The 15,128-nt window shown below is 52.3% G+C and overlaps 1 protein-coding gene across 1 annotated transcript in view; it reads right to left on the reverse strand.

Moving 5' to 3' along the window:
- The window catches only part of DOC2B (double C2 domain beta), a 35,509-nt gene that overhangs the window by 11,596 nt on the left and 8,785 nt on the right, over positions 1–15,128 (reverse strand). The window contains exons 2-4 of the mRNA XM_054394504.1: positions 11,620–11,699; positions 5,101–5,175; positions 1,921–2,030 (exon numbers count right to left, since the gene is read on the reverse strand). Coding sequence (XP_054250479.1) covers positions 1,921–2,030; positions 5,101–5,175; positions 11,620–11,699 — 265 coding nt within the window. The remainder of the gene's footprint in view (positions 1–1,920; positions 2,031–5,100; positions 5,176–11,619; positions 11,700–15,128) is intronic.

The raw sequence follows: 15,128 nt of genomic DNA on the forward strand, positions 1-15,128 counted from the left end.
AGCTGGGATGGGCTAACGCGAGATTATAGGATCATGCTCATAAGAGCATCACAGAATCACATAGGATAATGCAATCATTTTGGTTGGGAAAGACCTCCAAGATCATCAAGTCCAACCATCAACCCATCACCACCATGGCCACTAAAGCATGTCTCAAAGTGCCATGTCCACAAGTTTCTTGAACACTTCCAGGAATGGTTACTCCACCACCTCCCTGGGCAGCCTGTTCCAATCCCTGACCACTCTTTCGGTAAGGAAACTTTTCCTCTCCTTCTGTCACCTGATCCTAGGGAGAGAAGCCCAACCCCGGCCTCACTCCAGCCTCCTTTCAGGGAGCTGCAGAGAGCAATGAGGTCTCCCCTCAGCCTCCTTTTCTCCAGAGTGAACAAGCCCATTTCCCCCAGCCGTTCCTCACCAGCCCTGTTCTCTAAAGGGTAAATCCTGCCTGGCTTGCACACATCCCTGCACGTCTCCCTGCCACTGAGCATCCCACTCCTTCCCGCTGCCTCCTGGGACTGGGTGAGCACAGCCCTTCCCCAGGGCCAACCAGCTACCAGGACCTCAAAAAGACGGAGGGGGACGGGTCAAGCCCTGCTGCTCCCTGCTGCCTTTCAGCAAACAACTCAGCCGAGCATCTCCCTACAAAGCAATTTCCATGCTTGAAGAGGCTGAAAACTTCAAAGCCTGGAGTGAAAAATAAAAAAATCCCCACCAATAACAATAATAAAGCAGAGGCTTTCCAGCCCAACTCGCCTGCAGCACTTGCAGCATGACTAACATTTTCCATGTGAAATAATAATCTGCGGTGCTAAATTTCTCATCTCTATGCACGCTGCAGACAACAGGTAGGCTCTGCCCAAATCCACCCCTGAGCAGGACCTTTTCTAAGACAGCTTCGTGCTCTCAGAGTAGGGAAAATAATAATCCCCCAGGGTGCCTGCAAAATAAGGAAGGTCAGATTCCAGCCACGGAGCTGACAAAGCCCTGAGTCCTCAGAGCAGGATGTGAAATCCTCCTTTGTTTGACAGCAGATCTCACAGCAAACCTTCCTGCAGAGTGGTCCCAGGTCAGGGTGGTGATGGAGTGGCCAAGGCCACCCTGCACCCTCCCTAGGCAGGATCTGTTTGCAGGCTCTGGGTCACTCCCTGCCCTCACCCAGGTGGGACAGTGGCCAAGACACAAACCCCTTTGTGCTCATAGAGGTCTGCTCCTGGCAAAGCAGCACTTCCAGGCTCACATGGCCCACACCACACTCCCCTGCCCACCTCCAGCTCCACACAAGGTCCCCCAGCCCCTGGAGATGCTGATTGTGCAGAAATTGAACCAAAGGGAAAGACTAAAACAGACAGGTACAAACTTATGTCATTTAGCTTGACAATAACTTTGTCCTAATGTCAATATTGTCATTTAGCTTGACAATAATTCATGGATGCCTCCAGCTTTCTTACAAAAAGCTCAGCATAAGGACCTGGAGCTTTCCCAGGGGATTTTCTCAGCAAGATATGACCACAAAGACTTAACACAGACACACACACGGGGTAAAGAGCTGGGTGTGAAGAGGTTAAGACCAAACAGCATCACCCCTGCAGGCAGGAGCCCAGCCAGTGAATCGTGAAGTTAATGACAAAGCAGGACCAGGCTCCTCAGCAGCTCCTGTAAATCACTGGTGGGTCAGGGCAGGGGTGGTGGCTGTGTGCAGGACACAAGCAGGAGCTGCAGGCTTTGGTGGGGAATAACTCTGCCCTGCTCTGCAGCAGGACCACCCTGTGGGGCTGGGCTGTGGGGACCCCTGAGAGGTCTCCCAGGAAATCATCAGTGGGATGGGCAGGGATGCTTGGGGTGGCCTGTGGGGACGGCAAGGATCACGCCCCCCTCGCTGGTGCCAGGCTCAGCACCCTGCTCAGCCCCCTGGGGCCCTACCTCAGGGTCTTGCGGATCATGTCCTCGTCGGTGATGCCATAGTAGGTGAGGGTCTCGTTCCAGGTGGGGTTCAGGGTGTTGTGCAGCGTTTTGGTTCTCAGCTTATTCGCCTGGAAGAGCAAAGGAGACAGCAGTCAGTGGCACCCAGCCCCAGGCAATCACTTGGGCACTGATGGGCAGGGAAGGGGAGAAAACGATGCTGCTGTTGCCCTTCTGCCCCAGTCCTCACAGGGGTGGCTCAGATCCCCCCAGCCACAGTGATAAGCAGAGGGACAGAGACACAGCAACTCACTGGCTCACTTGCAAAGCAATCCAACCCCACACCCTGCATGCTGGAAGAAGCCAGCAAAATGGGAACCCTGGCAGAGCACAGCGAGAGGATGGGGATTTCATTTATGCAGCAGAAGAGAGAGGAGGAAAAAAACGTCTTTTCAGGTTCATTAAAAAATACCAATTTGCTGTTCTGGCTGTTTATTCGCATTCCTGCTCCCGGCACAGCTCCCGTTCCTGCCTGACTCAAAATAACTTCCTTGATAAGTGTTTTGTTAACACTGGCAACTCTTTTCCAGCACCACAGCTCTGCAGAGTGGGAGCTGGGGACAGTGGGGCTGTTGTAGCAGCTCATGTCACCAGCATGGATGGGCAATCCAGGCACACATCAGTCCCTTAGCTCAGGGGACACTGATCTCCCTACCCACTGAGCCACCTGCTTCTGTCCAGGGCAGAGGGAGAGCAGAAGCAAAGGGCTGCAGGCTTTGGATGGGGCTTCTCCAAAAAATTCCCCAGCCTGGGACAGCCAGAGCAGTAATTTCCCCTCTAATTAGGTATGAAGTCAGAAAGCTCAATCCCTGCCTCAGTCGTCGTTAAGCTAAGGAACTCTGAGGAAATCAACACTTCAAAGTTGTCTTGTGTGTCTTTTATGGGAAGCTGCTACCTTCTCCACCTTTGTTCACCAGCCCTGAGCTAAAAGTGAGTAAGATGTGAAGCATGGAGTGAAGAAGAGAGCTTATGCTTGCAGCTAAGAGGAGGTCACCTCACTAGCAAGTCCTTTGCTCACCAAAAGCACCTCAAGCACACAGCCACTTCCACATCAGCTAGACATGAACACCAGCTGGAGGAGCTGCTGGTGCAGCAGAGGGACCACAGCACAGCATCTTTTGCCCCCAAACACTTTGTGCAAAGCAGCTGCTTGCTCTGGGTTTGATCTCTCTGAGACAGAAGAAGTCTCTGCATTTTGTGTGGTGCTTTCATTTAGGTTTCCAAAGCCATTTCTGCCTCTGAAGGAAATTCAAGCAGCACTGCAGAGGCTGGATGAGGAGCTACAAAATGCTGAGCACCAGGCTAGGAGGAGGAGATCCCAGGAGCAAGGCAAGATGCTCCAGCAGCTGACCAGGATGCAGGGGCAGGGATTCAGTTAGCAGCAACATGTAAAGCCCTGCGATGCCAAACACTTTCCCCATGGCTCAGGCAGGAGTTTGTTTGCAGTGTGGGAGGAGGAGCTGTTGCTCCCAGCCACCAACATGGTTGTGTCAAATACTGCTCACCCAGAGGCATGTCCAGGGGCAAGAGCAGAGCAGATGGGAGGAGACTGCAGATGGGTGCTCTTAGTTATGGCCTGCTGTCCTCATTAACAGCTTGTTTGCTTTAAATCCTTGTGAAGTTGCTTCAAACGAGGTACTTTGTGGTACCAGGTTTCACCCCACACCTATTTTATTTCCTTCCTTGGCAACATTGTGGCCACCATGCCAGGGTCACACCCAAGCAGCAAGATGTGTCTCAGAGAGGGAGTGTAAAAGCCTGTTGTGGAGTTACAAGGACAGCAGGGAAAGCACCCTGATGGCACCCACTGCCAGCTCAGATCAGGGCCTGATCCTGAGGTTGGAGCCCCTGGAGCCAGGGAAGAAAGTGGGTTTAGACAATGGGATAACAGTGATGGGCACCACCCAGCAGCCAACACTGCCCTGGGCAAAGGACATGCATTAACCTGAGCTCTGGAGTGCCTTTTTCTCCCATCTGGAATGACTCAGTAGCCAGCAGCCTGCTGACTACTCTGCATGAGGCAAACAAATCATGCAACACCAGGTTGGAAGGCACCTCAAGGATCACCTGGTGGTGTTGGGTTGAAGGCTGGACTCAATCTTAAAGGTCTCTTCCAGTCAGAACAATTCTATGGTTCTATGAAACATCCACAATCCCCCCAGATCTGCTCACCTCTCCCAGAGCAGATTTTGGGCAGTGCTGTTTGGGAACACAGCACAGAGGCAGAGGGACATGGGGGCAAGGAGAGGGTCCCCCTTCTACAAGCTGCTCCGGGCTTGTTGAATCCGCAGCTCCTACACTACCCTCAGCTCAGAGCTTCCCTCCTGCTTCTCTGGTCTCCATCACCTCCAGCAGAAATGCTAATCGATGCATTTGCAAAACATGGAAATGACAGATAATATCTCTGATGAAACTGCTCCTGGCTCTCCTATTTCCAGCAGAACTTGAAATGTGGTTAAAAACTCCCTCTACCGCCCTGAACATTATGAATTAATTCAACCGAAGCGTAACAAGTAAATACACCTCCCCCTTCTGCCCCCAAAAAGGTCTTCCCTTCAGTGTAAAATAAGACTGCAATTAATATTCATAACACATACATTTAGCATTTAAATTCAACATCCCCATCAGTTACACCAAGCTCTCACTACACATCAATATCTTTAATTACTCTTCTCTCCAGCAAGCGCTGAACCTAAGTAGATGGAATTATTTCCCCTACGATTTATACTCTGCTTTATTATGATCTGAGGGGTTTTAAATGCAAAAGAAAAAGGGAATAAAAATTTAAAAAATAATAGGAGCTGGTTTGTTTATAGTTTCAGATTGTTTCACTAGGTTCTTCCCCGGGGGGATTCTGGAGTGCGGCGTTTGCGGCCCCTGCTCCCAAGGGTGAGGACTCAGGGTTGGCACCCAGATCCCAGGCACTGGTATGTTGCAGAGTTATTTACCACCCCTGCAAGGATGGATTTAGCCCAAATTCATTCCCACTGCCACCTTCTCACCTGAGTGAGAGCTGGGCAGAAGACTCAAGGTCTGGCTGCAGCAATCGGTAGCCCCTGGGTGAAGAGCTTCTCCCTGGGGAATCTTCCAGCTGTGATTTCAAAGGGAAAGGTGAAGGGAAGAAGGACAAAGGTTTCTTACCTTACTGGCTCCAGGAAGCAAGTGCAATTTGACATATGGATCTGCCAAACCATTGTGGTCCATCGGCTTCAGCCCCTGCAGAGGCAAGAGCAAAAGCAGCAGTTAGGACAAGAGCACCTCTTGGGCAGGTGGGGTGGCTTTGCTGAGCCCATCTATGGGCTCTGTACCCAGAGGGGTTGTGGAGTCTTCCTCTCCAGAGACTTTCAAAATGCACTTGGATGCATTCCTCTGCAGACTACCCTAGGTGATCCTGCTTTGGCAGGGGGGTTGGACTTGATGATCTCTTGAGGTCCCTTCCAACCCCTAATGTACTGGGATTCTGTGTGATCCTGTGATCTGCTGGCTCAGGGAAGGTGGAGAACACAGCTGGAGCAGGATTTGGGCTGCACAGCAAAAGCTGAGCATGCTCAGCCTTCCATCATCTGCAGCCTGAGCCAAAGAGGGGCTGTGGGAAGCTTCTCACCTGCATTTGGCATCGGCCACAAAGCTCCTCTCTGCTCTTCCAGCAGCTGCCTCTGACACCTTGATCACGATTAATTGGGGGTTAAGTAAATCAGCTCAGTAGTTTTCAAGGTTTGAAATTACAGGGGTTTGTCATTTAATAATTGCTTATGAGCAAACACACACCTCTGCTGTTGTGGTGGGGCTTCTAAGTGCTCCCCCAGGGTGTGATAGCACCTACCTACTGCTCCTTATTAAGGCACAGCTGAAGGAAGAGCAGCTTGCAGGGCAGTGGGAGGCTGCTGCCAGCCGACGGCTGTGGCATTTGCAGGGAGATCTGGGGGTACTGGAGCACAAACACAAGGGTATGGTCTCTGTGGCCATCCTGATGGATTATCCACAAGACCCTCACAGCTCTTAAAGGATGATGAGGATCTTGTTGTTAGAGTGATGGAGCTGATTCTGTTTTGGGCAGAGGGAGGAGACAAACCTGCTCCTCTTCTAAACAACCAGTGGGCTGAAAATTATCCAAGGGGGATGCACAAACCCAACCCAAAGCCATAACTGCACAGACCAACTCCAGTGGAAACCAACTTCATGGAGTAGGGAAGCAACACAGGAGCATGAAAAATGGAGCCTAATATTCAGCAGTCCTAAGTGGAAATGATAAAAGCTCCATCATGGAAGCCATTGGATCATTTCCAGGCTAGCTGCAGGATCCCTGCAGGAGTTATTTCTAGGTTGGCTGAAGACAATCCTCTGCCTGGATCAGAGGAGGGTTTCTCTGCAGAAGTACCCATCCAAGCCCAGCTCCATCCCAGGCATGAGAACCAGCCTGGGTGCTGTTAAGGACTCATCACACCCTTGGCATGATGAGCAGAGCATTTAGTGCCCAGGATTAATGAGTGTGTGCAGCTGCCAGGGATCCACCTGGCAGGGAAGCAATCCTGTGGGCTGCTGGGGGAAAGGCTGCACGTGAGGAAAATGTAATCATCAGGGCCTGGCTTTGGGTAAATCAGAGAGGGAAATGCTGGGAAATTGCTTCCATGCTTTGCAAGTACAAAGTAACACACCCAGCATAACCCACAGCCTGAAGGCAGCCCCTCGGGACATCCCTGTCCCACCCCTCCCTGATTTGCCCAACTCAACTCAGGGTCTGAGCTGCTCCTGACCTTGGAGAGGGCTCTGCTTCAGAGACCAGCATGCTGCCCTGGGGCAGGGGAGACCAAATGGTGCCCAGCAAAGAGGATTTTGCTTCTAAAGCAGGGCCAAAAGGATAAAAATATCAGCTAAACGGCTCTGCTCTCGCTGCAGTGCCTCTCGGGTGATGTCCCTGCCCCGGGAGGGCAGCAGATATGGAGGACAGGAGCTACAACTCCACAGGCAGACACAGCAGCAAGGGGCTGGGCTGGTCCCCAGGCTCTGGAAGGGATCTGGCTGGGTATACAAACTGCTCATGGCTGAGGAAAGCAAAGGCTCCCCTCAACCCCCCTCACCAGGGTGCCCCACCTGGCCGATGCTGCTCAGCAAATGACATCAGATGCAACCAAGCAAATTCCATGAAAATGGATGGAGAAAGACAGCTCTGTAATTCACCCATCAATTCACCTCAATTAAATTACCTTCTGAGGAGGCTATTAAAGGCTTTTTTAATAGATGTGCTATGGAAGATGGAGTGACAGGAGCCTAGAAAATGGCTCCTAATGCTGCATCTACCTCCCTCCCATGTCACTTGATACAAGTTTGGAGCAGGGATGTGTTCACTGTGAGAACAGCCCTGGTGGCTCTACCCTGCAAAGCTGCTCCCATAGGAGCTTGCACCTCACCCCAGGGACCTGCAGGGTGACCAGCACACGTCTTCTGTGGATGGAGAGGGACCTCCAGTCTAAAGCTCCAAGAAAGCTGAGAAGCAGAGGAGGCTTCTACATGATGGCAGAGTCTCCCATTGGCTTCAGCCAGCATAGACCCAGCTCCAAACAGTCCTCCTGCCAGGACCGATTTCTGCTGCTGTGCAACATAGCAATGGAGCCTTCTTCTACCCAACCCCAACATTCCTGCTGCAATCCCTCAGAGACCCACAGCCCCGCTGCATCCCAGCCCCTGCCAGCTGCTCTCCGTGCCAGTGACATTTAGCTAATCAATAGGATTTAATTACGAGTCAGGCTAATCGGGCTGCCGATTAACGCCTCGCTAGAGGCATACCGAAATCACAGCAGGAGGATTCGTTCTGTCGTCTACCCCAGGGCAAGCTGCCTGCCTGCTGAGCAGGCTTCCCACTGCCCAAAAACCAGCCCGGACACCTTTTCCAAGCCCGGGGCATCAAATTCTAAAATGGGGCAAACTCTTCACCCCAAGAGCCCGGAGGACATAGAGCTTGGAGACAGGAATTTCCCTGCAGTGATAAATATTTATGAGTAAATCCATAAGTAATGCACAGCACAGCCCTTCAGCGCTCGGCTTTGGCTGGACGTGGGGGAGCATCCAAATGCCTGGCAGGGTGGAAACTCCTGGGCGTTTTCTAGCTGTGGCTGCAGCCAGCAAGGCAGGGAGAGTAGCCCCCAAGTATACTCAAACAGGCAGTGTCTGCTCTACGTGGCCTGCTTGGGGCCAGGGAGTTGCCTGCCCTGCTGCCTGAGCAGCCAGCTGAGACTCACGCACAGGATCTTCCTCCTGGAAGTAGGAGGGCAACGGAGGTACAGGACAGCATAGCCCCACGGTGCCTGCACTGCCTCACCCCCCTAGAGATGCCCCTACAGCAGGTTATTATCTTGCTCCGTGCAACAGGCTGGGCTTTGCAGGACTGAGTGGAAAATGAATCCCTCACCCAAGCCAGGGCACAGCATGCCAAGGCACAGACCCTGGTGCCTGCACTTTAAATGTATCATATTCTACCTCATTTCCTAGAAGGGGGCAATGCCTAGCACAGCCCAGGGGCAGCCCAGTTGTTTCCCACACACTATGGTGGGATTAACCCCAGGAGGACACATGGACACATGCGTGCACAGCAGCAGGCAGTGAGGGAAGAGCCTTCCTGCCATGCATCTGCTCCTGCAGTCCAGAAGGAGGCTCCCAGCCCACCTTGATTTATTCGCCCATCGATCGATCGGAGCTGAGCTGCACCGTGCCGGAACGCGGCCGTGCCTGAAGCGTGAAAGGCAGGGAAGGGCCAGGGCTGCTGCCAAGACACAAAGTCAGCAGCGTGAGGCAGCTGCTGGCAGCCTGCCTGCTCCTGCCTGCACAGGGTCGAGCTTCTGCTGGCCAGGGAGAGGTGGCAGCACCACTGGCCATGCCACCACAGCTCCCGCTGGGCAGGAATGGGGTTTCTTTCCTACCTGGCACTGCAATGCCCCAAGCCAACATCTGCTTTGGCCCTGCAGTGCAATGCCAACGAGCCCTGACACTTCTGCAGTTTCCCAGGGCTCACACCAGCACAGCAGGGGAAACAACCTGGTGCTAGCAGAGGCAGTGTGGGGAGAGAAGTGGCTGCCCCACCTGCTGAGACCATACCCTGATGGCATCTGCTGAAGGCAACACCAAAGCATAGGACTGTCTTAAGAAGTTAAGGCTGGAGGGAAATGCACCTTGAGTGTCCCTTCCCTTGCCCTTCAGAGGACTTGCCTCACAATCCAGATGTGGACTAACATCAGCCCTGCACTTAATCTGATCATCTCTAAGAGGAACCAGGACCCTCACTTCCCCAGCTAGGGCCTGCAGAGATGCTAGGCATTGGCAGCCTTCCTAAACCAGCCTCAGATATCCATCTGTTGGGACAGAGTGCCTGATGGCAGGTCACCTCTATGTGCTATTAGGGAAACTGAGGTACCAAGTGCCTCCTTTCCGGTGTGACCACACAGTCTGGGGATAGCCTTGCAGCTTCTGGCTTCCATACTGCAACAAACCAAACCTCCTTTCATTCCCTATTCCAGCCCCATCCAGACTTGGGATGTAGCCTGCACTGAAGCTCTGGAAACAGCCAGCATCTCTTCTGAGATCCTGCTGTGAATGCACACCAAGAAATACCTCAGGTGTCCCCAGGGCAAACCCCAACAAGAGGAGAAGCTATACTAACCTTCTGCACAATACAACAGCTGATGGCTACAGAGCAGATGGATTGGATTTTACTCACTCTCAGTGCCTTCAGATGCCTGCTAACCCCCTTCCCACACCCCAAGAGCTCAAAATGGGACTTGAGAAGGACATCAGTAGATCTAAAAATGCTGGAGATTAAATAAATATAGAGAAGCAAAAGATCTAAATGGAGAGAGAGAGGGTTGTTTGTGGGGGGGTATTGAAGGGAGAAAGAAAATCACTTCTCACATGGTTGAAGCAGTCCAGGCTTTAACAGCTGCTGCCAGCAGCTGAGGCTCCAGGAGATGCTGCAGGTGGGACATGTCCTGAGGGGACTTTCACTGAGGGCATCAGGCCAGCCAGGCCAGCCCCAGCCTGAGGCACACCCCAGCACTATGCTGTGGTCCATGTGTGCGGCCCCAGTGCTCACCAGTCACCAGATCACCTCCTCTACAGCAGTACTTCTAGTGGCTACACAGCCAGTGCTGGCTCCAGCACCGGCAGCAGAGTCCTGGCCCTTACCTTTCTGTAGTCAAGTTTTGGCAGCTTTCCCCAGGCGAGAGATGAAATGAGAGCGAGCAGATGGCAAGGTAAATAAAAGAGAAAAAGGGGAAAATGAAAGCAGAATGGAAATGAACAGGACTTTAATGTCAGAGCAGTGAGGGGAGGGGATGCCCACGCCACAAGCAGGGGTGATGCCAGTGCTGTGTGGTGTCCCCAAGCCTGTGGGATGAGGATCAGCAACCACTGATCCTATCCAGCCCTGCCTTTGCTCTTGCTGCTGTTAGATCTATCACTTGCAGGTCTCCTTCCTCTCTCTCTTCCACCCACTGCAAACCCAACTAGAAATCTCCTCCTTGGCACCACTCCGGAGCACACCAAGGGAAGCCTGACCCAGAGGCTCATGGTGAATTCACAGGGGACAGACAGGGGGGTGGCAGGCAGGGAAGCAAACTCCACTGGCTACCTCAGCCCTGCCAGGCACCTGGGGGTGCTTTGCTTGCTCCCTGGCCAGCAGCAGCTCCAGGTCTGCTGGGGAAGATGTCTCTACATTCCCCCACAAAGCCAAGCCATCAGGCTTGAGATTTTATTCCAGATGGGGAGAGCCCTGGGGTGGGGATGTGCATTCTCAGATGCCAGTCAGCACCCAGCCAAAGGGGGCTGCAAAGAATCCAGTTGCAGCTAGAGGACAGAGGAGCATCCTGTGAAGGCAAACAATGTGGGCTGATCCTCTGGGGGCTCAGCTCACAGCCCTTTCTCCTTCAATTTCTTCTGTGAAAACCCTCCAACCCTTCACAACATCTACAGGGACTTAGACGATCTACAGGGACTCAGATCTTCTTCCACCAACCCAGAACTGTCAGGGTCCAGTTGTGCTGACCTGGAGCCCTCTCTGCTCTGGTCCTGGGTGAAACAGAGAGGGACCAAGCAGCACCCAGAAGCGCCTTCCACAGGCATGGAGGCACAATCTGGACCTCAGTTATCTATTTCTGCTCCAATATGTGCAAAACCCCCTAATTGCTTCCATCAGGCAGACAGCAAAGGCGCTGAGGCAGAGCACTTTGTGGCAATGATTAGCAGCATTTAAAAGAGCCATTTATAAACTGACAGCCGGTCACAGCGTCAAGCAAAGAACAGCGGCTTGGGTGCTCTTCTGAAAAGCATCAGGAGCTGCAGCCATCTCATCATGGGGATGAACAGCCTCTCCATCCTGCTGGAAATGCCCTGAAAGGCAGGGATGGAGGGAAAGGAGAGGGCAGAGACACTGGGTGTCAGGATGAAAAAGGACCTGCCAGAGGCATGGCTGCACTCAGGGATACCAGAGCCCCTGGGTGCACACCTGGGTGTTCTTGCACACTGCCATCACTGCTGCATTTGCTTGGCACAGCCATGGAACCTGGGGGGCCTCATGGATTTGGCAGGGCCCTGTTGCCCCACAGTGCAGAACCAAGGTGGCCAGCTGCAGGGCATTTGGTCCTTGCTGCTCACATGCCTGGCACTGAGACCTACCTTGGCTTTATTGATCGTGCAGTGGAGAGCGTTGTTCTCCTGGTCATAGAGCAAGCTGAAATCCAATGTGCCCAGCGTGGCTGCAAAGCAGAAAAGATGTTATTAACCCCTGGGCCCCAGCAAACACTGGCTTTTCTCCCTCTAAACACAAAGATGTGGATGAAGATGCTAGAGAAATGGCTGCAGACATCATAAAGCAGAAAGCATTCTCCTGTGAGGCTGTTATGAAACATGGCCTCATGCTGGGAGGCTGGTGGCCATCCCACATTTGGCCGGTGGGGCTGGCACAGCCCTGAGAGAGGGGCAAGAGGGATGAATGACTGTGAATTGCCCAGGCACTACAGCCAGCACAGAGGTTTTGACTGTATAGGCAGTGGGTCACCCCCACCTATCAGCAGCTCCACCACAGCCAGCAGTATTCTATCCCTTAGGAGCTGAAGGCTCTTCTCCAGGAAGATCTTGGCATGGGTGGAGCACAACCAACACCCACTGTCAGCACATCTGCCCTGTCCAGTGCTGCTGGCATTCCCAGAATGTGTATTTGCACAGGGACACCTTCAAACAAATGAGCCACCAGTGGGATCCCTTCCCAGCTCTGACTTGGCTGCAAACAGCAAATTAAGCCCAGTGAGCAGAAAATGCTTCTATGGTTAAATGCAAACCCCCAGCAGCTTTTAATCAGAGCAGTGGTCCCTTATAGCATCAGCAACAGGGCAGCTCCTGGGACAGAACCACAGGGAAGGGGCAGGAGATCAAACCAAACCAGAAGAGTTTCAGCAGTAAAAGGATGTTTCAGTTGAGAAATTCTTTCCCTTTGGATGATCTGAGTGAGCTGTGCTAATCCAAAGCAAAGGAAAAGCTTTAAGACAAGACATGCTTTCCAAAAACGTTTCCAAAACCTTCTGCAGGGCTCCTGGCCCTGATTTGCACACCAAACCTGCGTGTGGAGCAGCATCTCTCCTAGCACAGCTTCACCTGCTGACAGACTTGAACTTCCAGGGTGCCTCTGGACCCCACAACCCACACTTTTCCACGTCCAGCTTCACAAAAGGGGTCTGCCCAAACACTGCCATGCCACCACGCAGCATCCCACCGCTGTTTCCAAGGTAACTGCACCTTCCCATCACGCATGCAGGTTCAGAGCAGGGGAAAATAATAATCCAAAATAAAAACCAGAACAATTTTGCTTAATATCAAAGCCACATTTGCTGCCTGGGAGGTAAGTTGGACAAAGTTTACAGCAGGAAATAAGGTGTTTGGGTTTTTTTTTTCCACCATCGGTAGCCTCTGCAGCAGGGTGCCCTGAAAGGCAGCAGAGATTCAGAGGACTGAAACCTTCCTGCTGCAATTTCACAGTGTCTTTCAGCCCCAACACAGGCTACAGGTTTGCCTGCTAGCAAATAAAAATCATTGCTCCAGAGCAAATATCTTGCCTTCAAAGCAGAGCAAATACTCAGAGAGACTTCTGCCAGAACACTGTACCCCTCCTTGCTCTGGAGTTAATTTCATGGTGTATTAGTGTCGGCTTGGGTAAGTCATAAATCAGGAGGGTTTACCTGCCAGGGTTCAAGGGAGATGGAAGTGATAAAGGATGAAGCCAAACCTGCAACACCTTGTGCCTCAGCCCTGGGTTTGACCCAAACAAGCATTTCAAGACCAGCCAAACTCACTCCATGCCAGGCAAGGAGGAGAAAAGTACAGCAGTGCCCCAGTGTGCTGGTACCTGGCTGTCCTTGCCTGTGCTCTGCAATCATAAAATCATAGAATCATTAAGGTTGGAAAAAGACCTCTAAGATCATTGGGTCCAGCTGTCAACCCAACACCACCATGCTCATTACACCACATCCTGAAGTACCATGGCTATATGTTTCCAGAACACCCCCAGGGTTGGTGACTCCACCATCTCCCTGGGCAGCCTGTTCCAATGCCTGACCGCTTTCACTACAGAAATTTTTCCTAATATCCAGCCTAAACCTCTCCTGGCACAGCCTGAGGCCATTTCCTTTCATCCCACCACTTGTTACCTGTCAGTCTTACTGCAGTACTGGGGAAGATTATGGAGTGGTTCATCTTGGGTGTGCTCACAGGGCAAGTGCAGGGTAACAGGGGGATCAGGGCCAGTCTGATTTGGTCATGAAAGGCAGCTCCTGCTTGTGAGGGGGCATCATATGAGGAGCAGCTGAGGGAGCTGGGGTTGTTTAGTCTGGAGAAGAGAAAGCTAAAGGGAGATCTTATTGCTCTCTACAGCTACTTGAAAGGAGGTTGGAGTGAGGCTCCTAAGTAACTAGGGATAGGATGAGAGGAAATGGGTTTAGGTGGTGCCAGGGGAGGTTTAGATTGGACATTAGGAAAAACCTCTTTACTGAGAGAGTGGAGAGTTGGAACAGGCTGCCCAGGGAGGTAGTGGATGCACCATCCCCAAGGGCATTCAAGAAACATGTAGCTATGGGATATAACAAGAAACATGTGCTTTGGGATATAGTTTAGTGGTCTAACCCATGGTGGTTGGGTTACAGTCAGACTCAATGATCTTAAAGGTCTTTTCCAACCTTCATGATTCTACGACCCTCACCTAGCTCCAACCTCCTTTCAGCTAATTGTAGAGTCTTCTTTTCTCCAGGCTGAACCACCCCAGTTCCCTCAGCTGCTCCTCCTAATGGGGAGCTCAGGGCTGCACCAGACCAGGGGGGCAGGTGTGGCAGGAGGCTCCACAGCACATGAGCAAAAACGAACTCAGCAAAACTCAGCCAATCTTGATTTTTGCTGGAAGGCGGAAAACGAAGCCTCCAGTTTGGGAGCTTCATCATCTCCACCTGCCCTTTAATCAGCTGCTTCCTGCCAGCCCTGCCACTTGGCCCTCCCAGGATCAAGCTGTTATTTTATTTTTATCACAGAAGGGGGCCCGTGGTTTAGCCTGCTGGATTTGGCAATTTAGAAAACAAATTAAAAGCTTGGCATGAAAACAGGCTCCAGCCAGGAAATACTGAGAAAGCCTCCTGAACCCTCAGCATCACAACCTGCCCCAGGGGAGCAGGATGGGCACAACCTAAAAGGACCATAATGTGGCAGCAGACACTTGTTTGGCAGTTGAGGACTAAGGTCCTGCTCCCCAGTGCTGGTCCATGAGCAAGCCCTGAGCAGTTCCCATTAACCTCAGAGCTGCCAGCAGATGGAAGGGCATGGGCAGGGGTGCATGGCTTCCCCCAGCCCTGCTGAGCTCCAGCCCTGGCTGTCCTCCAGCTCTGAAAGGGTTTTCCTCTCTGCAGGGATGTTTTTTTTTTGGTTGTTGGTGGTGGTGAGAGTCTCAGTGCCCAAGGAAGGGTCTGCCTTGGGCACAGGGATGTTGAAACATCAGCAGGACATGTAGTGCTAATTGGTTAAAAATGTGGCCATATGGAGATGCCAAAAGGCATCAGGCTAACTTGGGGTTTGTCGGCTAAGGTGCTGCTATGGAGCTGAGAAGCAAGCTCTGCTGCAAGAGCCAGGACCCAGCAGGGCTGGGATGCTGA

The sequence above is a fragment of the Indicator indicator genome, chromosome 30 (assembly GCF_027791375.1).
Source record: "Indicator indicator isolate 239-I01 chromosome 30, UM_Iind_1.1, whole genome shotgun sequence".
NCBI lineage: Eukaryota > Metazoa > Chordata > Aves > Piciformes > Indicatoridae > Indicator > Indicator indicator.